The sequence below is a fragment of the Littorina saxatilis genome, linkage group LG2 (genome assembly GCF_037325665.1).
Source record: "Littorina saxatilis isolate snail1 linkage group LG2, US_GU_Lsax_2.0, whole genome shotgun sequence".
NCBI classification, from domain to species: domain Eukaryota; kingdom Metazoa; phylum Mollusca; class Gastropoda; order Littorinimorpha; family Littorinidae; genus Littorina; species Littorina saxatilis.
Genome location: NC_090246.1, coordinates 48,647,240 through 48,671,662, shown reverse-complemented (window position 1 = coordinate 48,671,662; position 24,423 = coordinate 48,647,240). Strand labels below are relative to the sequence as shown.

Below are 24,423 nucleotides of genomic sequence, written 5' to 3'. Positions count from 1 at the left end.
GTATTTTTCACTCGTCATTCAGAGAATATAATAATGTTTCGCTTGTGTAGGTTGCACAACATCTGGCAGCAACATACGGTGACAAGTCCTTCAAGGTAGCCAAGATGTGTAACCTAACGGGCAAACGCTGGCCAGTGCTCGGCAAGAGACTGCACGAAGAGTACGCCTACATTGAGGGAGAGGTCGGTGCCACAACAGACTTTGTCTTTTGAGAGAACCTTGTGCTTTCTATTTACGGTGGTACCTGCGAAGTGAGGCCTTTCCTATAGGACACCTCCCTTGAAAGGACACATTCTGGTGTCCCTTTGTCTGTTGTCTTGACTCAAATATACCTGTCAAAACAGGCCACCTGCTAAGTTGGGACACTTCTAACTGGTTCCGAGGTTGTCTTTTCGTCGCAGGTAGCACTGTACTGAGTTTGCGGGGAAGTATGAAGAAGCTTACCCATGAGACATAACTCTGCAATGCAGGACATTTTAGAAGGCTGCAAAGCATATCTTATGCCATGCTCTTTTCAGAGATGTCAAATTCATTGAACGGGTTAACTGTTCACCATTTGCAAAATGATTACTTTTGTGTGGAGAAGTAGACAAAAAATGTTACAAACTGTCACATTAATGGTCTGTTTCACTTATACTTTTCCTCTGCTGACAACAGGTGAAGTACGCAGTGCGGGAGTACGCCTGCAGGGCGGTTGATGTGCTGGCACGACGCACACGCCTGGCCTTCACCAACGTATTTGCTGCCAAGGAAGCCTTGCCTCGCATCGTCGACATTATGGCCCAAGAGCTGGGCTGGTCCGAAGAACGCAAGAAGGTCAGTTTACTCCTGCTGTTTACTGTGTGACGCTATGCTAGAACCAGCAAACTGAATTGATCCAATTGTGCAAATGTTAGATGAATTTTGACTTACAACCGTAAGTCTACAAAGCAGATGTCAAACTGGTTTTGAAATATATCGAATTTTTTTACTGAAATGTTAAAGGCAGAGTAAGCCTCCCGTAAACCATCACAGATACGGTCAGGCTTTTACACACAGTACAAACACCCTTTCATTTAAACATTCACCAATTGAGAACATCCTAGGTGCCCTCCGTAAAGAGGGAACAATTTTCAAAGAATTTATTTTTGCGTGGTTTATCTTACCCCTGAGCCATCGTGAACCCGTGTGATCCAGTTTTCCCCCTTTTCACAATGCAGTCGTCATAGTTAGTCATTTGAATGCGACTCGACGTGAGCTTATCTACAATAACACGAAACAACGGCTGTGGTTCACAAGAACTCTAGCGATGGCTTTTGACTGTTGAGAGGAACGGCGATTTGCACTGATAAACCGGGCCGTCGTCTGCTACGACCCTTGCGTGACCCTGCTTCCGGGCTTTTCTTTTTTTAAACTTTCACAACTTCGAATTGTTCTGATCTTGTCTTGATGAAAAACGAATTCTTTTATGATTAAAGAATGTTTGTGTAACAAGCTGTCCATTTATTATTTAGATTTTAAAAGTTAGGTCTAGCGCAAAAACGAGGCGCCATTGTTCTTCAGGGCCAAGTCCACGAAAATAAATTATTGGAAAATGTCTCACGCTCGACAGAAAGCAGCCAGGATGTTCCCGTTCGGTGAGCGTTCAAATGGAAGTATGCTTGTACTGTATTTAGACGCTCGGGGAGCTCTGTGATGGTTTACGGGAGGCTTACTGTGCCTTTAACGGTGCAGGTTGATGCATTAATGGTTAGACAGATGCATTTGGAGCTCTGGTCAGTCCATACTCTTGCTGTTTAAATTCTCTTGAAAGAGTGCTGGAAGTTTGGCATAAATACATGTGCAGCACCCCCAAACCGCACCACTGTTCCCCACCACTCTGGAACTTTTCTCAGTTTCTATGAAAGTTAAACAATAAAGTTTGTACATTAAAATGTTTGACTAAGAGTAGAGAAAGCAACTGTTCTGTTTGTTAAAGATACCTTCCTTCTTGTGTAGACCTTGTAGATTACCATAGATCCGTCTAGACTTTTACATGGGATAAGAGTACCCTTCCACTCAATCAATCAATCAAAATGAGGCTTATATCGCACGTATTCCGTGGGTACAGTTCTAAGCGCAGGGATTTTTTTTTTTTTTTAATTTATTTTTATGCAATTTATATTGCGCACATATTCAAGGCGCAGGGATTTATTTGTGCCGTGTGAGATGGAATTTTTGTACACAATACATCACGCATTCACATCGGCCAACAGATCGCAGCCATTTCGGCGCATATCCTACTTTTCACGGCCTATTATTCCAAGTCACACGGGTATTTTGGTGGACATTTTTATCTATGCCTATACAATTTTGCCAGGAAAGACCCTTTTGTCAATCGTGGGATCTTTAACGTGCACACCCCAATGTAGTGTACACGAAGGGACCTCGGTTTTTTGTCTCATCCGACACTTACCAAACCTCTCCAGCCTATAGCTACATACTGTACACAATAGAAAACATGTAAGATACTACTGACTGTCCCAAATTAAACATGGACCTTTCAGGAGGAGCTTGAGCACGCAGACCTGTTCCTGCGTCGGGAGATGGGCCTGGATATCAAACAGACCTCGGATGTCCGCCTCAACTTCAGCAAGGATGAGATCAACCAGTACGTCAAGCGCTTCAAGTCCCTCGACTACCAGAACAAGGGCTTCATCACCATCAACGACCTCAGGAGATACTTCAAGGTACGTGGGAGAATGTATTGTTCAAACAAGTTTGGTTCTGTAGGTTGAGATTCATTTTGTGTCGCTCCAGAATACGTAGGGCTGTGATCAACATCTGACTGTATATTTTTCTCCTGTGGCCTTGGGTTTGGCACAAAGGTTCTGCAATTACTGATGAGTACAGGTACACCAGGAATAGTGTGCACTGCTGATATGCTTTTTGTCAACAGTTGGTCAAAAACAGTGTTAACAGTTTGAAGGTTCTGAAGTCACTGTATGTGTTGATATTATCATCTACCTCCATTGGACCCAGAGGGTGTGAGGATGTGGTGAATAGGAGTCAGGCGAGAGCGAGGAGTTGGAGGTACAGCAGTCCCTGCAATGTACGGCCCCGGGCGTGAGCGGACACCTGACATGTACGGACACATTTGCTGGGCACGGAGTGTTTTCCTTCTATATTTGCCCCCCCTTAAACGGACACCTGCAAAACGTGGACGCGGACACTCATTTTCGGTCCCAACAGCAGGTCATACCTCCAATGTACGGACAGACCATCGTCAAATTTTCACCACAACAAAATCGATAACAGAGCAGTCCGGCTCTTGGTACAAAGATCACAGCCGCAATGGCGTGATGACAGTCACTGATAACTTGAGTGCCCGTGTACCCATCAGGAGGGGGGGGGGGGGGGGGGGGTAGTTTTGGTCAGGAGTGGAGTACATGCGAAGATGCCAACATGAAACTGCACTGTGCTCTTTATTCTTGTCTCTTGGACGTAAACAACAGAAACCAGCATCGTGTGTCTGTGTGTAACCTCTTTCATTGACAAGATACTCTTTGTTTCCCCTCAGCCTTGACCAGTGAGTCGGTTGCCTAATCTATGAACCCTTCAGTTGTCTTGCTTTGTCAAAAGTTACGACACAGTCAACTGGTTTTGCTCTGAGTGAACAGTGCAGCTGGCCTCTCTGTCCACAGTCCCCAACAGTACATGGCTGGAGGGAGTGAGAGAGAGGGAGGGGGGGGGGTGGGGGTGGAGGGGTAGCTGGCTAAACTCTGTGGGTATCCGGTGTCACTGCATGTCAGCAGGAAGAGCATTGGAGAGAAATAGAGAGGTGTACTCTTCCACACAATTTCCAAGTACAGTGTATTTCCGACTGAAGAGTCACTGCCATGCCACATGATCGGCATGCAGTCAATAAAGCCAGACAAGAAAAACATAAATTACATGATTATGACATTCAAACTGGTTTTCAAGCTTATTCTTGCAAAGCATCTGCACACGCTCCTCTGTGCTGTGTTTGTGTGGCTGCTTTCGTATGTCAGTGCATGGTGAGTGTGTTCACTACCTTGAGGATTTATTTTATCTCTTCTTTTCAACACTTTTCATACAAATCATTTTTACAGAACGTTTAAAGAAGAATTAGGAGTTTATTGTTATTGTTTAGTTGCCACAAGAAGTGATTAGCATAGACTCAATCCTGTTGTTTGTGTGTCTCTGTGTGAGTGTATGGGGGAGGGGGTGGTGTGGTCACCCCTCCCGTGACCGGACACCTGCAATGTACGGACAGTTTTGCTATGGCCCAAGGGTGTCCGTTCATGAGAGGGACTGCTGTAAATGTAGAGACGCCAATTTTGGCATAGGCTGCGTCTGAAAAAGGCGGAAACTCTTCAGATAGTCAAGTCTTTGCTGTTTTTTCAACAGAATTGCTGAACTTTTTCACAAGAAGGGACAGGTGCATTTGCAACTGTGCAAAACATTCGAAAAGTGTCAAAATGTTTATGGTTATTTTGGCATCACTGTAAATGTAATTGTATTCCCTCACAGCTAGCTATGTGCAGTGAATTACCTCAGCATAAAACAAATGTTTTTTTCCTTGAACATATTTGTTATATAAAAAAAAAAAAAAATGTATGTCTCCAACACAGAAAATTGGCGAAAGAGTATCAGAGGATCAACTCCACGACATCCTCAGCGAGGTGGACCTCAACCGCAATGCACAGGTGGACTTGGGAGAATTCCTGCAGGTCAGTTAGCCTTTCTGCTCTGAACAGCAACTTTTCTTTTATTTCTGATGTCAGTATTTCTCTCTTGTCAGTCTTTGTGTGTTTGTCGTTGTCTGTCTTCTTTCAGTTTTAGCGCGTATTAGCATGAAGTCTTAACCTATTTTGTGAAAGTGCATGCATGCAATTACAGACTTTTTTTTTTAACGGAAATATTTTTTGTTGTTGTAACTTTAGTAAGTGTTTTTGAAAATATGCTAATGGCAGTAAAATGTTAAGCAAATTATTGTTAAGCGTTTTCCACTCCCGTCGGTTGCATTGCTGTCCTAATTGAAATAAAAGAAACTAAGGGAGTCATCGACAGATTTTAATAACAGCTATTGTGTTTCCAGCGTAGCAATAGGGCCCGATATTTAGACGAGACAAGTATAATGCCGACGAGTCGAAGACGAGTCGCATTATACTTGTTCGAGTCTAAATATCGGACCCTATTGCGGGTGGGGATGTAGCTCAGTCGGTAGCGCGCTGGATTTGTATCCAGTTGGCCGCTGTCAGCGTGAGTTCGTCCCCACGTTCGGCGAGAGATTTATTTCTCAGAGTCAACTTTGTGTGCAGACTCTCCTCGGTGTCCGAACACCCCCATGTGTACACGCAAGCACAAGACCAAGTGCGCACGAAAAAGATTCTGTAATCCATGTCAGAGTTCGGTGGGTTATAGAAAAACGAAAATACCCAGCATGCTTCCTCCGAAAACGGCGTATGGCTGCCTAAATGGCGGGGTAAAAAACGGTCATACACGTAAAATTCCACTCGTGCAAAAAACACGAGTGTACGTGGGAGTTTCAGCCCACGAACGCAGAAGAAGAAGAAGAAGGACCCTATTGCTACGATGAAAACATAATAGCGTTTATATAGCTATTCTGACATTAAATTCTGTGTTAAAATCATGTTTTTGTCAGCAACAAGTACCAGAATGGTCCATGTCGTTGATTGCAGACGACGGTTCCCTTTCCGCATGAAGCCACGGAAATAACCGAACATTGAAAAACCCACGGACATGTATTACGGAGAAAACTCGAGATAACCGGATGTTTAGCATTACGTCAATATGCTGGGAATCATATGACGTCATGACGTATCATGCTTGCCTACGTAGATTGTATGTTCGAAAGTCTGACTTCTGTTGGGAATTCGCGTGGTGAAGACTGCGGTAAATCTGTAGATGATAAGAGAACAAGGATTGTCTCAGAAGAAACGACTAAATGTTTCAGACCGGTAACTTCATTTCAACATTGCACTATACAATGGACGTTCTATGTGACAGGAGAGTTTGCTGATTTTGTGTTAAACATTGGAGAGATCGTCTGCTAGAATCAGAGATAGGTCGCTTCAGATTGCAGCTTCTGGAAATTTGCAAGGTTTGTTGCCTGTTAAAGAACTGGATTTTACACGTAATGTATGTCATGTACATTAAGCAACAACAAAAACACACACAAAGCAAATGGCATCGTCTGTCGACTTGTCAGATAAACAAACCTGGCGAGGTATGCGTGTACTTTATACACGTGGAAGAAACCGGAACCATGCGTCTTTGTTATTGCCAATATGCTTTTGGATATTGGCAAAAATGGCCGACTTCCGTAGCATTATGTTTTGATGATCGGAAAAGGGATGTGTGAGACCATCCAATCACAGCCCCCGAATTCCCCCACGTGTCCATCAGAATAGCTATATAAGGAGATGTCTAAATCTTAGTGAGCATGAAAAGCTTTATTTGAACACAGCAACAACAACAAAAATTGAAAAAAGGAAACAAATGAAAACTCCATGACTGCATGATAGCAGTTCAACCGGCAGGCAAGAAAGAAATCATGACAATAATATAATTAAATTACATATTCTTACGCAACTCACATAGATAGCATTAACTTCAGTTAAAGTGCTAGGACACTGAACTACGCTTCACCCCAAAGGGGAAGCAACCCCCTAAAAAAGAACGGCATTGACCTATAACCCAAGCTATACAAGAGTCGAGGTCATACCGTCACGTGACCTATCACGCGTGACTCGACCGCCGCCGTGCTGGAAACTCACTCCTACTTCAGCTACCAGATAGCTCGGACGCTTTTTACACTACGCTGCAGGCTTTTAGCCTACTGTCTTCTGGACAGTGTTTCACCCCGTCTACAGGTCCCTGCTTCTCATGCACAAGTTTGGGTGAGCTCGTTTTAATTTATTTGCTTTTGCTTGCGTTTCTTTCTTTCTCCGTTGTTCGGTCTGATTGTTGTTTATCAATATCATATCTCAGACTGGTTTTTGTCAGCAATGGCTGACAAGGAGAATTAGAAACCACAGACTAGTCAGTAGCTGCTGAGGTTTCTCCTTTTACGTTTCGCATAAAGAGAAAGGCAAAGGCACTACCATTTCAGTCTCTAACTATTACGTCTGTTAAATAACCTTGTATGGTTGAAAACGACGTTAAACACCATATAAAGAAGAAAGAAAGAATGTCTGTTAATTTTGGACCCTATGAGTCCAATCGTGCTGAAGCAGGTTAAATTTAGGTTACTTCAGCCAAGACAAACGCAGTGGGAAAGAGAATACTTGTGTTTAAGATAGTTTTTCTTCCCTTTTTGAGATGTTTTCGACCCAAATGTATAACATGTTGCCATTCGTCGAGTTTGCGCTCGCTCCCGGCGGGAGTGGGCGACGCAGTTTGTTGTCACGCATCGAGGTTCCGCCTTCATGCACAGTCACTTCGGCTGACGTGCACGCAGAGGAGTGTGTTTACTTCATACGAGGAGCGTTCACGCTCTACAGGTTAGTCAGGTTCACCGGTAGCCAGGTTCTCTGGTGAAAGTGTTCCAGTTGGGCCGGAACTAGTAGCCCCCCCGCCGCGGCTGGGGGGTGAAAGTTTGACTTTCCCGAGGCTATCGCTCTTAGCAAGCGGAACTCGGGGGGTCAACACCGGACAACAAGTTGGGCCGGAACTAGTAGCCCCCCCGCCGCGGCTGGGCGGTGAAAGTTTGACTTTCCCGAGGCTATCGCTCTTAGCAAGCGGAACTCGGGGGGTCAACACCGGACAACAAGTTGGGCCGGAACTAGTAGCCCCCCCGCCACGGCCGGGGGGTGAAAGTTCGACTCCCCGGAGGCTATCGCTCTTAGCAAGCGGAACTCACGGGGGGTTGACACCGGACAACGAGACAGATGTACTCACGGGCAGACTTTTATGTCTCGGTGAATGTGTACATGTCTCAACTTCCTCCTTTTGGGCAGGAAGCTGCTTTCGGGCAGGCTTTGCACGGTTCTTCTGTTTTGCAATCAGCCTCGCCTGTGGTGGATCGTTTTAGTGACGCAGCTAGTCACAGCGACTTTCACGGTCCAGCCTCAGCAGATTCGGAGTTCGATGATTCTCACTCAGTTTCTGAGGAGGAAGTTGATGGCAAGTTGTCACTCTAACTTAAACCAGCTATGGTTACTGCAGCTCAGGTGTCTGCCAAGTACTTCGCTGAAGGGGTGACAGCTATGACAAGCTCTGCGGCACCACCACCCTCAGTGGTGTGTGATTTCCGCCCTGCTTTAACGGAAGTTCAGGGATATCGTTTTAGCGAGTCTCCTTCTGTTGCTTGCGAACTTTCCAAGGTGCTGGCTAGAACTTCGGGTTCTGAGAATAGCTTGCCTGTGGATACTGTGCCTTTACTGGCTGCACACGGTCAGGCTCCTGATGCTGCTCAGCCATGGCTTGCCTCAGACCAGTTACGGAAGCGAGCACTTCGTTTCATTCACGCAAGTTTGCTCTCTCCCGTCGTCATCACAGTCTTATTGAGACTTACGCTTTGCCGGGTGCACCGCTTCCGGTCACTCCGGAGTTGGCTAATCTCAGGGAGGATGTCTATCGTTGGACAAAGCTTGCGCTTACTCTGAAGGCGCATTACTTGGTTTGGGGGAGACGGGAAGATACTCGTTGGAACTTGCGTCTCTTTCAGAGACACTTCTTCGATCTCTTTCGCGGTCGGTCGCGGTGTTGTTGAATCCTTTCGATTTTCGAAACGACGCTAGCGTGAAAGACGTCCTCATACTCCTGGCCTCTTTGGCTAAGGTTTCAGCCGAACAAATGTCAGTCGCGGCACGGTTGTACGCACATGCGGCTTACACACGCAGGGACGCTTTCTTGTCTGGCTCTAGAATTGAACTTGCGGAAGTTTTCTCATATGATTCTCCTTTTCCATCACTTCCTTTGTGGGCAGCGATGCGGCGTTGCTTTCGCTTGCGTCACCCGCGCAAGTAACGCTTCACTCGCTGAGCGATATCCGTAGGCCTAGGTTACACCAAGCCTAAGAACTTAGTTTATTCTTTTCTTCGTACTACGGAACCGCTTCCGGTTGCACCATACTTGTCGATCATACATCTTTAATGTTCATAGCAAGGAGAAACTGTCTGTTTTCAAGAACAATGATCTCCTGGCTGTGGAAGATCGTGGCCGCACTTCTTTCTATTATCGTTTTGGTGCAAGATTTCGATTCATTCTTTCCCTTGTGCGGTTTCGTACTCACGGGATGGGATGCCTTTGTGTTCTGTCGGGACACATATTCAAAGGGCTTAGCTTTGCTGTTCTTCTGGGAAAAGGCCTCGGCCGACAGTATTGTTCTGTCGGTGAGACTTAAATCTCTTCCTTGCTCGAGGGTTTTTCTTTGCGAATCCTCCTCTTTGCACGCGGACTCTTTAACAGAGAGAATCTCACAGCAAAAGGAAAAGCCCACGGCACGCCTCGGCTTTTCTTATCAGAGAAAAGCGCTAAGCTGGCCGTTCTCAGCTTTGGGTTTTATCTTCTTCTCGGTGTGGCACGTTGCCAAATACCCACCACTTTATCTCCTCGAGGCGATTTAGCGGTAGGGTTCAGTGGGCAAACAATAGCACGCTTTCTTGCATACTCTTGGCACTTGTCAACTGGAGTCTTAGCGTTCTTCTCTCTGCCTCTGTGTTTTCCCACAGCGGCTGGAGGGGCGATTAGAACTCTCACTTTATTGAGGGAGGCACTGGGGCCCTTCCTTTTGGGTCACTTATATAGATCGTGCCTATGTTTACTTCCACCTTTGGATATACAAAATGGATCGGAAGTGGCTGCTTTTTATTTAATTCAGTTCTTCAGGGCTCTGGTTTCGTTTGATAAGCAATCAAATGAAGAGCCGGAACATGTTACTGTTAGTGTCTTTTCTTGACTGGTTCACAGACACAACCAATCTTTGGATTCTCACACCACTGCTCTTACAGGGCGTTCCTGTTGGTTCTCTCTCCACCAGCGAAGCAGTTCTGTCTCTTGTGGAATTCTTTCCCCTTGTCAGGGGAGAACAGGTGTTGATTCCATAGGTGTCAACCTATACGGTTTGGCCGTATTGCTGTACGGGAAAAATGCATTTTTTACCCAATACGGTGTATAGGAAAATCTATACGGGCAAAAGAAGAATATACGGCGAAAAGAAAAAATTACAGCAAAGTTAAAATGAATGATAACAATGGAGATTGAGAGACAACGATCGACGCTTTCATGCAGACGACTCTCAAACGTTGTCATTGCGCATACTCAGACTCTTTTTCCACTTGACTTCCTATAAATCACTTCCGGTTTCCGGTACATTCTATCAAGCGTCGATCAACAAGCATGGCATCGCAAAGTTATCCTCCAGCTAAAAAGCTGAAAGCTACATCGCAAAGTGGATCCGGACGACATCTTAAAGAGTGGGAGAGCCCAATTTTTAACAACGGTGCATACGCTGGATGGATTAAATCTCATCAGAAGGCCCAGACTACTCGTTTTGTGTCCCATGCAGGAAACATGTGAAAGTGCGTGCCTCTGGATTTTACGACCTGAAGAGCCATTTTTCAACACGTGGGCACAATACAATTTTATAAGGTCTTGAGCTGTCTAATACGGTTTTGGAAGGCCTCATATAAGGGCAACACCAATGATAGGTTGACACCTATGTGATTCAATCGGACAACATCACAGTGGTCTTTTATCACGAGAAGCAGGGGGTGGCATCTCGCTCCCTATCACTGCCACAGCGAGCATGCGAGGTTTTGATGTGGCTTTTACCACCACGAATTCTTATTAGCAGTGAAGTACCTTCTGAGAGGCTCTATGGCTTGGCAGACTCTAGTCGGTCGGCCAGGAATGTCCACTTGGATCGGACTCTATCTCGCTATGCGCTTCTACTCCTTCTGGTGAATTTGGAGAAGCCGCTGATAGAAGTTTTGCCTCTCGGTACTATCACCTTCTGCTAAATGTTCGTCTCCCCGTTCCCGGATAATACTCTCGATTCTACTTTGAGCGGCCTGTTGGTCTCACATTATGGGCCCATTCAATCTTGTTTGCCAGTCCTTTAGGCTGGCAAGAAGGCGCCGTTTTTTTACACTCGAGCCACACGGGTGTCTACTGTACGGGAATCATCGAGACGCTCAGGGGCTTCTGCCTCATCTCTGGATTTGGTCTAGAGATTCCATAGGGGTTCAGCGTCTTCGTTTTTGTTTCACTTTGACTGGCTTGGAACAATTGGCGTACTTTTAAAGAACCCCACTTCTCTCCGTTCAATGCGGGTGGCGAACCACCTATCCTGGCTTTCCGAATTTTCTCCCACGTCTCTGAATTAAGACTTTATGCGATATCAGTTGCACTGACACAGCTAGGTCGCAAAACATTTTTTCACTTGGGTTCTTTTTAGCCAGCGTGATTAAGGGAACCTCCCTTTGGTTGGCTGAAAGCAAATCTCCAGTCCCGGCTTGGGATTTGCTCCTAGTTTCGGAGTTTTTGAGTTCGGATTGTTTAATCCTTGACAAATTAGCCTTGTTATTCTGAATACGGGAAGCCGTCATACTTACTCTAGTAGCTTCTGAGAGAAGTGCGAGTAAGTGCATTTTCTGTCTGGTTTTTGCTTTAGACATCTCTTTGGAGAAAGACTGATCTATAGCGCTTAGGTTTAATTCAAAATTTCTGACAAATAAGCAGAAACAGGGGTAACCAGATCCGATAATACAATTCTACCAATTTGCAATATTTTGGCTCTGCTAGAGCCATATTTAACAATTGTACATTTCGAGTTTAAATATATTTCTGACTCGCTTGACAAGTGGCCCCCTTCATCCCCTCCTTCCTCGTCCTGATATGGCTCTGTGTAGTCGGCTGGACGTTAAGCAACAAATAAACAAACAAACTGATCTGTTTAGATCACCAGAACAAAGGCTTTTGTTTATTTCCATCAACTTTTCTAGAGGCAATGATTTAGTGAAGTCAACCTTAGCTAAATGGACTGCCACATTGATTAGGCAATGCCTACAGTGGTGGCAGGGAAAAGGGGGGGGGGGGGGCAGTCAGTCCTCCCTTTTCAGGCAGCACGGGCTCAAGAGGTCAGAGTGTAGGCCTCTTCTTTATCTGTTCTCAAGTCTGAGAGACTTACATAAGTCATGAATGCAGCTCATTGACCGTTCAAGGACATAGTCATGAGTTTTCTATCGGCGGGGTATTTTAAGTACCCGCTATTTTAATACACATCTACTAGACATCTTCCGCAGAAGATGTCTTTTTATGTTTTCCTGGGAACGTATCTGGTGCTCGGCAGAACATTAATTTCGGTTTGCCAGCTTTTGTAGCTACAGGCCAGATACTTGCAAGATGTTAACTGTGAGTTCATTTGCCCACCACCTAAATTAGCAATCTGCTATCTATGTGAGTTGCGTAAGAATATGTAATTTAATATAAAATTTCAAAAATAAATTTTGATTTAATTAATATACTTACCAACTCACATATTGGATTCCCTCCCGGCCTGCCCCGCAAATTTTTTTAAGGGGTTATATGTTTCAATACGGAATGGGTTTCACCGGTATACATCCTGCGCAGGCGCAGTACACCGGTAGTGTAAATAACCATCAAGGACCATGCCTTGTATGGCATACGGTTTTTGTTTCAGAGTTATTTTTCCACGTTGCCATGTAAGAGTGCTTCCATGTCTTATCACAAAACGAAGTTTTGCTTAGGGTTTCCCTAAAAATGAACAGATCACTTCAGTAGGAGTGAGTTTCCAGCACGGCGGCGGTCGAGTCACGCGTGATAGGTCACGTGACGGTATGACCTCGACTCTTGTATAGCTTGGGTTATAGGTCAATGCCGTTCTTTTTTAGGGGGTTGCTTCCCCTTTGGGGTGAAGCGTAGTTCAGTGTCCTAGCACTTTAACTGAAGTTAATGCTATCTATGTGAGTTGGTAAGTATATTAATTAAATCAAAATTTATTTTTGAAATTTTATATTATATTCCTCCGAAAACGGCGTATGGCTGCCTAAATGGCGGGGTAAAAAACGGTCATACACGTAAAATTCCACCCGTGCAAAAAACACGAGTGTACGTGGGAGTTTCAGCCCACGAACGCAGAAGAAGAAGATATAATTATTTTCGTTACTTTATTGAGTGAGAAGAAAGAATATGAATCCCTCATTTGAAACTTACATGGTCTGATAAAAGTTATAGTGAAAAGAATCGTTGCTTCCTTTCATTTATGCTAGTGACTTTTGTTTTCACATTGTTGTTTTTGTTGTTGTTGTTGTTGTTGAAACATTGTCATATTCTCCTCAGCTGGCTCATAAAATCGAGCAGATCCTTTACGGCAGGAAGCAGAACGGTACATAGCTTTGATGTGATATAATGCTGCAAAAACCAAAACTGAAACTTTGTAGAAACGTTAGCACCCTAAACTGCCACCTTGTGATGTGTGTGTGTGTGTGTGTGCATGTCACCACAGAGATTTATATCTCCACCTTTTTCTTGCATTTTGTGTGGTGCTTGTCACGTGGCACAAGCAGTCTTCAATCTTTGCTTTGATCTTGAGTATTGTAAACATTAAAAAAATAATACCAGTTCTTTGACAATATGCTTGATTTCATTGCTTGTACATTTTCATATCAACACTAACAGTTTGCTGGTACTTATTTTCTGATAATAAATTTCTAAATAGCACTTTCATACTGATTTCAAAAGCTTCAAATATTTTATGTTGTAACTAAACTTGGCCAAAAAATTATTGCAACAAATTTCAAACCCAAATTAAAGCATTAATCCCCGTGTCATTTCATTAAAACTGTATATGCCAGTTAAGGGGGGACAGGGTAGGCAAGCACTTTTTTTTTTTATTTTGGAAACAGCTTGCTGCTTGTTTGATTTTTGCAAGCAGAATAACCTAATTAAGGGAAACCATTTTAAATTTTGAGTGAAAAGCAATTTTTGGGGGTTTTATTCACCAAAATGTGAGAAAAACGTTATAAAATGTGCTTTTTTTAAAATGTTGCAGTTTGTGAACCAGTGCATGTTTTGATCCAATTTTTCTTCTTTGCAGCAATATGTGTGTGTTTAATAATTCTGTGTATCGAAAAGCATTTCTAAGCAATATATTATTTTAATTTAGCATTTTCAGTTACCGGTTCAGTTCTGATAAGAAAAATACATGAGATCCTAACTGTCAGACTCATAAAAACCCAACCAATGCACTGAACTCTTATTCCATACACAGAACTGATGCTGTACAACTCATAAACATGCATATACAAAAACTGAACAAATCCATCAAGCCTTTCAAAAGTTGCAACATTTTAATTGTAGCGTTTTGTCTGAAAATTACATTCAGAGAAAACAGCATTTTAAAGATTTGAACCAGTACATAAAAAAACCAGTAGCACAGTGCACCCTGGATTCATATGTTTTTATCAGAATGACCACTTTACTATGTAGGGAAAAGGATTTGACAATCAAATTATCAGGATTTTTTTTATATTCATCATATGAAAACAACCATCTTTGTTTGTACCGATATGAAAACATGAATCAGAACCAAACTGTCAGACTCATAAAAACCCAACCAATGCACTTAACTCTTATTCCATACACAAAACTGACGCTTTACAAATCATAAACAACATAAACAAAAATGAAACAAATCCATCAAGCCATTCAAAAGTTGCAACATTTTAATTACAGATGTTTGTCTGAAAATTACATTCAGAGAAAACAGCATTTGAAAGATTCCAACCAGTACCTCAAACTAGTAGCACAGTGCAGCCTGAATTGATATGTTTTTATAAGAATAACCACTTTACTATGATGGGGAAATGATTTGACGATCAAACTATCCAGACTTTTTTTAAAAAATCATTTGAAAACTCATCTATGTTAGTGCAGATATGAATCAAAACGAAACTGTCGGACTCATAAAAACACAAGGAATCCACTGTATTCTTATTCCATGCACAGAAATGGTGCTTCACAAATCATAAACAACATATACAAAATTGGAACAAATCCATCTAGCCATTCAAAAGTTACAACATTTTAATTACCACATTTTGTCTCAAATTACATGTAGAGAAAACAGCATGTAAAAGAGTCTCACTAGTACCCCGGTAAACTAGTACCACAGTAGAGCTTGAATTAATGGGGTGGGTTTTTTTAACCAGAATAACACTTTAACTATGAAGGGGAAATGATTTGATAATCAAATTATCAGATTTTTTTTATTTAAAAAAAAATCATATGAAAACATTAAAAAAGTCAATTATCTGTGTTTGTGCTGATATGAAAATATTGATCAGAACCAAACTGTCAGACTCATAAAAACCCAACGGATGCACTGATTTCTTATTCCATTGCATAGAAATGATGCTTCACAAAATCATCAACAACATTACATAATTATATATACACAAATGGAACAAAGCTATCAAGCCATTCAAAAGTTGCAACATTTTAATTACAGTATTTCTGTGCTCAATCCTAACACTGCAGCAAATTTCTGTAAAGCTGAATGTCCCTTCCCATGTACCAACATGGTCATACGCGGATTATTTTAAATGCAACTTTACCACCCGAAGCGTTGCAAACACCGGGAGAAGAGTAAACAACTGCAGACTTGAATGGACACTCATATGCACTCCAGATGCAGGGCCTGTGCAAATCCTTGGGGTGATGCATCACCTTCTTTCATAATCAGACTGCTATCAGACAAGCATTCAGTACAGGATATAGACCTTTCAGCAATAGATTGAGCTGATCAATGTTGACAAAAGCCCAACACATGTCAGCGGAGTGAGGTTGCACAGTACCAGTATCCATATCTGCTTGTGATGGGTCAGAAGATGGCAAAGTATCTGTATCTTCTTATGGTTGGTCAGAAGATGGCAAAGCTGATGTTTCTGCTGTGGAAGAGGGTAGTTCCGGTTTAGCAAACTTTTCCATCAGGTCAATCTTTCTCCTCGCTGCCACCACAGGAGGACTGGCTCTCCCCTTGCTCCAACCTAATAAATACACAACACTGATTTAATATTTGATACAACTGTCCATGGTTTTTGTTTGTAATAAGCTGCAAATTTTAAGACTCAATATAAACGTCAACAAGTGCTTGTACTTTATTTTGCAAATGACCATGTTACATGGGGTGTACCTCAACTTTTTGGCTGGGCCGGTAAATCAGAAATCCCAATCAGCCCCCAACCACTGAACCAGGCGGGTTTTCTTACAACCACCTCAGCGGCTCGTACCCACATATGTCGGTTGACGAGCACACACACACACACACACACACACACACACACACAAAAGACATTCATTAATTTAACAGTGACTCATACTCATTACATGTGGATTTGCACTACTTATTAATACCCAAACACACACAACTTAATGACAAAAAAGTGTATGTTTTAATATATATAATGATAAATAATTGAAAATAAAAGCAGCCACGAAAAAGCAAAAGAAATCAAAGTATTCTCACCCTGTCACACACTAAACCTCACAGAAGGTTATCCCATATATACATACCGGCCCCTATCACAAAATTTACATGTCAAGTTTACTATGGGATTTGAGTAACCACACAATCACATACACACAGGAACTAATACTGAAACTAGCTGAATTATTTTCTTTCTTTCTTTCTTTCTTTTCATATTTTTCTTTTAAAATTAATTTATTTCATCACACTTGCTATGTATTTGCTTGTTTCTTGTCTGTTGTCTGTTTTGTGTGTGTGTGTGTGTTCTGTGTGTGTGTATACATTTTCAGATTTCCTAAACCTAGCACTGTTTGCAGGTGATCTTTATGCTTTTGATTCATGATGATGAGTTGCATCCCCAGTCCTTTAGTTTAACTCTTTTTTTTTCTTTGGTGAAGTAAATTGGATCTATTTTTTTATTCCTTAGTTAATGGAAAAGATTTGACAACAATATTGCTGTCAATGATAGGTTGGTCAGCCATGCTGGTGTAAACCAATCCTTTAGAATTAGAGAACGCTCTCTAGTAGTAGTAGGGTACTTATTTTCCTACGGTCAATGACCAGAAACAGAAACTGTGTCAGTCGTACATCGCTCAGATGCTGCTTCTCAGTTTGACCCCAGACAAAGAATAATGATGACATGTTACACCATAGTAAGCTCTCAAGGACTGGCCAGCGAAGAACAATAAAATAGGGGTTGTGAAGACGATATCACAGAGATGATCGAGGGAGGGGGGGGGGGGGGGGGTGCGGCGCGGCGGCATGGTCAGTAAATTGGATCAAGAAACCCGCAAAATACTTCAGACACAAACTGTTTATCATTTACCTGCAAACCCTAATACATTCTTACAACAACAACAACATAACAATGTGCAATAAATCACGTTGTCAAACAAACAAGATCGAAAAGAGAAAGAAGCAAAACCCACCTCGTCGAGTCAAGAATCTTAGAATGTCGTCTGCTTCAATTCGATCATGTTGGTTCATTTCGGAGTGTTGTTACTTCCTTCTACTGTTCGCTGCTGCTGGTTCATCTTTCTCTGATATTTCTTGCCACTATGCCGAACATTTCCAATGTTAGGGTTGTTCTCCGCAGCTCAAAACTTTGAAAAATGCTGCTGAATCGGTGAAAAAGTCATGGATTTGTTGACACCGGGGGACTGATAAGTTGTCTACTGCGCTTGCGCCAAATGCCTTTGACCTACATATATTTGCATATATTAATTCCGGGGTTTCGGTTGGAACGGATTCTCTCTCTTTGTGCCTATGTCAACGGAAATTCCCCAACGGTGATGACGTCATCTTGAAGAACGGAAATTTCCACACAGTTTGAACAGCGAAGGGTCATGTCATGTGCGCACATTTACCAGCACGGAGTATCCAAAGTAGACCCTTTTTTCGATTTTTTTGATAAAACACAGATAAAAACAACAAAACATCGGTTTGAAAATGGTTTTATTTACATGAATACATGTCTAAAATGACAAAAGCAGATTATTGAATGCATTCCAGGATGTTCAAAGGTGTGAAAAATGCAACAACCCCAAAAAGGTGTATGAGACCAAAAATAACTCATTTTGCCTACCCGGTCTGCCCTTAAGACCGTTCACTTAAGGGGGGACAGGGTAGGCAAGCACTTTTTTTTTTAATTTTGGAAACAGCTTGCTGCTTGTTTGATTTTTGCAAGCAGAATAACCTAATTAAGGGAAACCATTTTAAATTTTGAGTGAAAAGCAATTTTTGGGGGTTTTATTCACCAAAATGTGAGAAAAACGTTATAAAATGTGCTTTTTTTAAAATGTTGCAGTTTGTGAACCAGTGCATGTTTTGATCCAATTTTTCTTCTTTGCAGCAATATGTGTGTGTTTAATAATTCTGTGTATCGAAAAGCATTTCTAAGCAATATATTATTTTAATTTAGCATTTTCAGTTACCGGTTCAGTTTTGATAAGAAAAATACATGAAATCCTAACTGTCAGACTCATAAAAACCCAACCAATGCACTGAACTCTTATTCCATACACAGAACTGATGCTGTACAACTCATAAACAACGTATACAAAAACTGAACAAATCCATCAAGCCTTTCAAAAGTTGCAACATTTTAATTGTAGCGTTTTGTCTGAAAATTACATTCAGAGAAAACAGCATTTTAAAGATTTGAACCAGCACATAAAAAAACCAGTAGCACAGTGCACCCTGAATTCATATGTTTTTATCAGAATGACCACTTTACTATGTAGGGAAAAGGATTTGACAATCAAATTATCAGGATTTTTTTTATATACATCATATGAAAACAGCCATCTTTGTTTGTACCGATATGAAAACATGAATCAGAACCAAACTGTCAGACTCATAAAAACCCAACCAATGCACTTAACTCTTATTCCATACACAAAACTGACGCTTTACAAATCATAAACAACATAAACAAAAATGAAACAAATCCATCAAGCCATTCAAAAGTTGCAACATTTTAATTACAGATGTTTGTCTGAAAATTACATTCAGAGAAAACAGCATTTGAAAGATTCCAACCAGTACCTCAAACTAGTAGCACAGTGCAGCCTGAATTGATATGGTTTTATAAGAATAACCACTTTACTATGATGGGGAAATGATTTGACGATCAAATTATCCAGACTTTTTTTTAAAAAATCATTTGAAAACTCATCTATGTTAGTGCAGATATGAATCAAAACGAAACTGTCGGACTCATAAAAACACAAGGAATCCACTGTATTCTTATTCCATGCACAGAAATGGTGCTTCACAAATCATAAACAACATATACAAAATTGGAACAAATCCATCTTGCCATTCAAAAGTTACAACATTTTAATTACCACATTTTGTCTCAAATTACATGTAGAGAAAACAGCATGTAAAAGAGTCTCACTAGTACCCCGGTAAACTAGTACCACAGTAGAGCTTGAATTAATGGGGTGGTTTTTTTTTAACCAGAATAACACTTTAACTATGAAGGGGAAATGATTTGATAATCAAATTATCAGATTTTTTTGATTTAAAAAAAAATTATATGAAAACATTAAAAAAGTCAATTATCTGTGTTTGTGCTGATATGAAAATATTGATCAGAACCAAACTGTCAGACTCATAAAAACCCAACGGATGCACTGATTTCTTATTCCATTGCATAGAAATGATGCTTCACAAATCATCAACAACATTACATAATTATATATACACAAATGGAACAAAGCTATCAAGCCATTCAAAAGTTGCAACATTTTAATTACAGTATTTCTGTGCTCAATCCTAACACTGCAGCAAATTTCTGTAAAGCTGAATGTCCCTTTCCATGTACCAACTTGGTCATACGCGGATTATTTAAAATGCAACTTTACCACCCGAAGCGTTGCAAACACCGGGAGAAGAGTAAACAACTGCAGACTTGAATGGACACTCATATGCACTCCAGATGCAGGGCCTGTGCAAATCCTTGGGCTGATGCATCACCTTCTTTCATAATCAGACTGCTATCAGACAAGCATTCAGTACAGGATATAAACCTTTCAGCAATAGATTGAGCTGATCAATGTTGACAAAAGCCCAACACATGTCAGCGGAGTGACGTTGCACAGTACCAGTATCCATATCTGCTTGTGATGGGTCAGAAGATGGCAAAGTATCTGTATCTTCTTATGGTTGGTCAGAAGATGGCAAAGCTGATGTTTCTGCTGTGGAAGAGGGTAGTTCCGGTTTAGCAAACTTTTCCATCAGGTCAATCTTTCTCCTCGCTGCCACCACAGGAGGACTGGCTCTCCCCTTGCTCCAACCTAATAAATACACAAACACTGATTTAATATTTGATACAACTGTCCATGGTTTTTGTTTGTAATAAGCTGCAAATTTTAAGACTCAATATAAACGTCAACAAGTGCTTGTACTTTATTTTGCAAATGACCATGTTACATGGGGTGTACCTCAACTTTTTGGCTAGGCTGGTAAATCAGAAATCCCAATCAGCCCCCAACCACTGAACCAGGCGGGTTTTCTTACAACCACCTCAGCGGCTCGTACCCACATATGTCGGTTGACGAACACACACACACACACACACACACACAAAAGACATTCATTAATTGGCCCCTATCACAAAATGTACATGTCAAGTTTACTATGGGATTTGAGTAACCACACAATCACATACACACAGGAACTAATACTGAAACTAGCTGAATTATTTTCTTTCTTTCTTTCTTTCTTTTCATATTTTTCTTTTAAAATTAATTTATTTCATCACACTTGCTATGTATTTGCTTGTTTCTTGTCTGTTGTCTGTTTTGTGTGTGTGTGTGTGTGTGTTCTGTGTGTGTGTATACATTTTCAGATTTCCTAAACCTAGCACTGTTTGCAGGTGATCTTTATGCTTTTGATTCATGAGTTGCATCCCCAGTCCTTTAGTTTAACTCTTTTTTTTTCTTTGGTGAAGTAAATTGGATCTATTTTTTTTATTTCTTAGTTAATGGAAAAGATTTGACAACAATATTGCTGTCAATGATAGGTTGGTCAGCCATGCTGGTGTAAACCAATCCTTTAGAATTAGAGAACGCTCTCTAGTAGGGTACTTATTTTCCTACGGTCAATGACCAGAAACAGAAACTGTGTCAGTCGTACATCGCTCAGATGCTGCTTCTCAGTTTGACCCCAGTCAAAGAATACTGATGACATGTTACACCATAGTAAGCTCTCAAGGACTGGCCAGCGAAGAACAATAAAATAGGGGTTGTGAAGACGATATCACAGAGATGATCGAGGGAGGGAGGGGGGGGGGGGGGGGGTGTGCGGCGGCGGCATGGTCAGTAAATTGGATCAAGAAACCCGCAAAATACTTCAGACACAAACTGTTTATCATTTACCTGCAAACCCTAACACATTCTTACAACAACAACAACATAACGATGTGCAATAAATCACGTTGTCAAACAAACAAGATCGAAAAGAGAAAGAAGCAAAACCCACCTCGTCGAGTCAAGAATCTTAGAATGTCGTCTGCTCAAATACGATCATGTTGGTTCATTTCGGAGTGTTGTTACTTCCTTCTACTGTTCGCTGCTGCTGGTTCATCTTTCTCTGATATTTCTTGCCACTTTGCCGAACATTTCCAATGTTAGGGTTGTTCTCCGCAGCTCAAAACTTTGAAAAATGCTGCTGAATCGGTGAAAACGTCATGGATTTGTTGACACCGGGGGACTGATAAGTTGTCTACTGCGCTTGCGCCAAATGCCTTTGACCTACATATATTTGCATATATTAATTCCGGGGTTTCGGTTGGAACGGATTCTCTCTCTTTGTGCCTATGTCAACGGAAATTCCCCAACGGTGATGACGTCATCTTGAAGAACGGAAATTTCCACACAGTTTGAACAGCGAAGGGTCATGTCATGTGCGCACATTTACCAGCACGGAGTATCCAAAGTTGACCATTTTTTCGATTTTTTTGATAAAACACAGACAAAAACAACAAAACATCGGTTTGAAAATGGTTTTATTTACATGAATACATGTCTAAAATGACAAAAGCAAATTATTGAATGCATTCCAGGATGTTCAAAGGTGTGAAAAATGCAACAACCCCAAAAAGGTGTATGAGACCAAAAATAACTCATTTTGCCTACCCGGTCTGCCCTTAAAGCCATATGTACTCGATGACTATACACGCTAATTGCTTTACCCACAGCTGGAGACATGCTAAATTAAGTTCCCTGCAAGATATTGTGGTCTAGGACCCCTTAAATGTTGAGATATTTGAATTTTTATTTTGATCTAGATCGTCCTATTTATAGATTTGCCAACAGAGGGAACGTTGACGCAAGGGAAATAACTCCGCGTCTTTGTTGACATCCTCACTTTTTCAGAGGCTAGAACAAGCTGTAATGCATGTATATGGTCCGCGCATTGCGACATATCGTCATTATATGGCCTTATGATGCATTTGACATCGATTGTGGGCAAACTACACTTTGTAAACACGGGAGCGCGTACATATGCCTTTAACCTCCAGGATCACCTTTTGGATTAAATATTTCTTTTACAGGGATCACGTGACCGCCGCTCAAGTAAGGGTACCGTATTTTCCGGGTTACAAGGCGCTACAGCTAGTCATGCAAACCCATGAGAAAAAAATGGAAAAAACATTTTAAAAAATTTTAAAAAATTGTAATCCAGTCACCCATTGGGCGCCGATAGGGGGCACCAAAATTGAAAAAGTATACCGGTAACAAACGGTCGAAGAATGAAAATAAGCCGCACATCAAAGGAAGAATACAGAGTGGAAATATGTGTGCTCTGTGTGTGCGTGGAGATCAAAGGCAGGTCCATTGTGATAGCTGGGTTGCCTTGTTTATAGACACTGACCTTCTTCCCAGGGGTCAATGACCCAGTTTTAGCTATGAGAGGTGGTTCCCCTGTCATATCTGAGAGAGGAAACACTTCCTGCACCCGGGTCAGTGACCCAGTTTAAGGTATGGGGGGTCTCTTTGATGTCTTGAGAGGAAACTTGGCCAGGGTAGTACCTAGTAGCTGAAACATGCATTATCACAAGTTGTTTGACTGGTACTCAGGCGGTCTCTTTGATTTTTTTTCCTATTTCATACACGGATTAGGCCCTTGTTATACAAGGCGCAGGGGTCAAACTGGAAAAAAGTCACGCCTTATGACCCGGAAAATACGGTACCCTCAAAATCGACCAGACAAAAACGGAAGAGCCAAATGAAAAATTGACAAGAAATCACAATAGGCAAAACTTTGCAACTTTGACATACGAGAAGAAAGTCAAACCAATTATCTACCCTGAATAGATTATTTTGTTTTGCTACCTTGCGTATTTCGCGTGCTATGCTATTCCTACTGATGCAGGTGTCGATCGCAAGAGCGGTCAAAAACGGGACTTTTTGCATCATTTTTGAGTCACTTGAGAAAAAGTGACTCTATGTAATCGGTCAGTGTTAGTCTGTCCGGCCGGCCGGCCGGCCGTCCGTCCGGCCGGCCGGCCGGCCGTCCGTAGACACCACCTTAACGTTGGACTTTTCTCGGAAACTATCAAAGCGATCGGGCTCATATTTTGTTTAGTCGTGACCTCCAATGACCTCTACACTTTAACGATGGTTTCGTTGACCTTTGACCTTTTTCAAGGTCACAGGTTAGCGTCAAAGGAAAAATTAGACATTTTATATCTTTTCTCGGAAACTATCAAAGCGATCGGGCTCATATTTTGTTTAGTCGTGACCTCCAATGACCTCTACACTTTAACGATGGTTTCGTTGACCTTTGACCTTTTTCAAGGTCACAGGTCAGCGTCAAAGGAAAAATTAGACATTTTATATCTTTGACAAAGTTCATCGGATGTGATTGAAACTTTGTAGGATTATTCTTTACATCAAAGTATTTACATCTGTAGCCTTTTACGAACGTTATCAGAAAACAAGGGAGATAACTAGCCTTTTCTGTTCGGCAACACACAACTTAACGTTGGGCTTTTCTCGGAAACTATAAAAGTGACCGGGCTCAAATTTTATGTGAACGTGACTCATTGTGTTGTGAATAGCAATTTCTTCCTGTCCATCTGATGCCTCATATAATATTCAGAACTGCGAAAGTGACTCGATCGAGCGTTTGCTCTTCTTGTTTAGGGGTATCATGACAAAAAAGTCTGCACGTTAGCAATGATTTCTTGGATTGCTTTGAAACTTTCGGAATATTTTACCAACATACTAGAGATACTTCGAGCGAAATTATGGATTGTTACAGGTGTTTGTTAAAATGTTATGCAATTTTTCGAAAGAAGTTTTTAATCTCGTCATAGGATTGTTCCCTTGGGTTAAAAAAATTCATGACTTTGCATGTCTTTAGAAAAATGATTGATACACACACTGCTAAAGTTTTATGTGCGTGTAAGC

General features: G+C 41.6%; 1 protein-coding gene and 2 long non-coding RNA genes across 8 annotated transcripts in view; 1 reads left to right on the top strand and 2 right to left on the bottom strand.

Annotated features, from left to right (window-relative positions):
• LOC138959119 (glycerol-3-phosphate dehydrogenase, mitochondrial-like) overlaps positions 1-24,423 on the top strand; it is a 51,066-nt gene that overhangs the window by 19,136 nt on the left and 7,507 nt on the right. For 5 of the 6 annotated variants that reach the window (XM_070330470.1, XM_070330473.1, XM_070330469.1 and 2 more), the window contains 4 exons: positions 51-182; positions 658-816; positions 2,526-2,708; positions 4,614-4,712. In XM_070330470.1, coding sequence (XP_070186571.1) covers positions 51-182; positions 658-816; positions 2,526-2,708; positions 4,614-4,712 — 573 coding nt within the window. Of the gene's footprint in view, positions 1-50; positions 183-657; positions 817-2,525; positions 2,709-4,613; positions 4,713-13,311; positions 13,358-24,423 lie in introns of all 6 variants that reach the window. The other variant, XM_070330476.1, reaches the window with a different exon arrangement.
• Positions 14,303-17,870, bottom strand: LOC138959122 (uncharacterized). Its single transcript, XR_011453629.1, has 2 exons — positions 17,428-17,870; positions 14,303-16,019 (listed from the first exon to the last, which is right to left on the bottom strand). It is a non-coding gene; the product is annotated as an uncharacterized lncRNA (long non-coding RNA).
• Positions 18,960-22,144, bottom strand: LOC138959123 (uncharacterized). Its single transcript, XR_011453630.1, has 2 exons — positions 21,488-22,144; positions 18,960-20,301 (listed from the first exon to the last, which is right to left on the bottom strand). It is a non-coding gene; the product is annotated as an uncharacterized lncRNA (long non-coding RNA).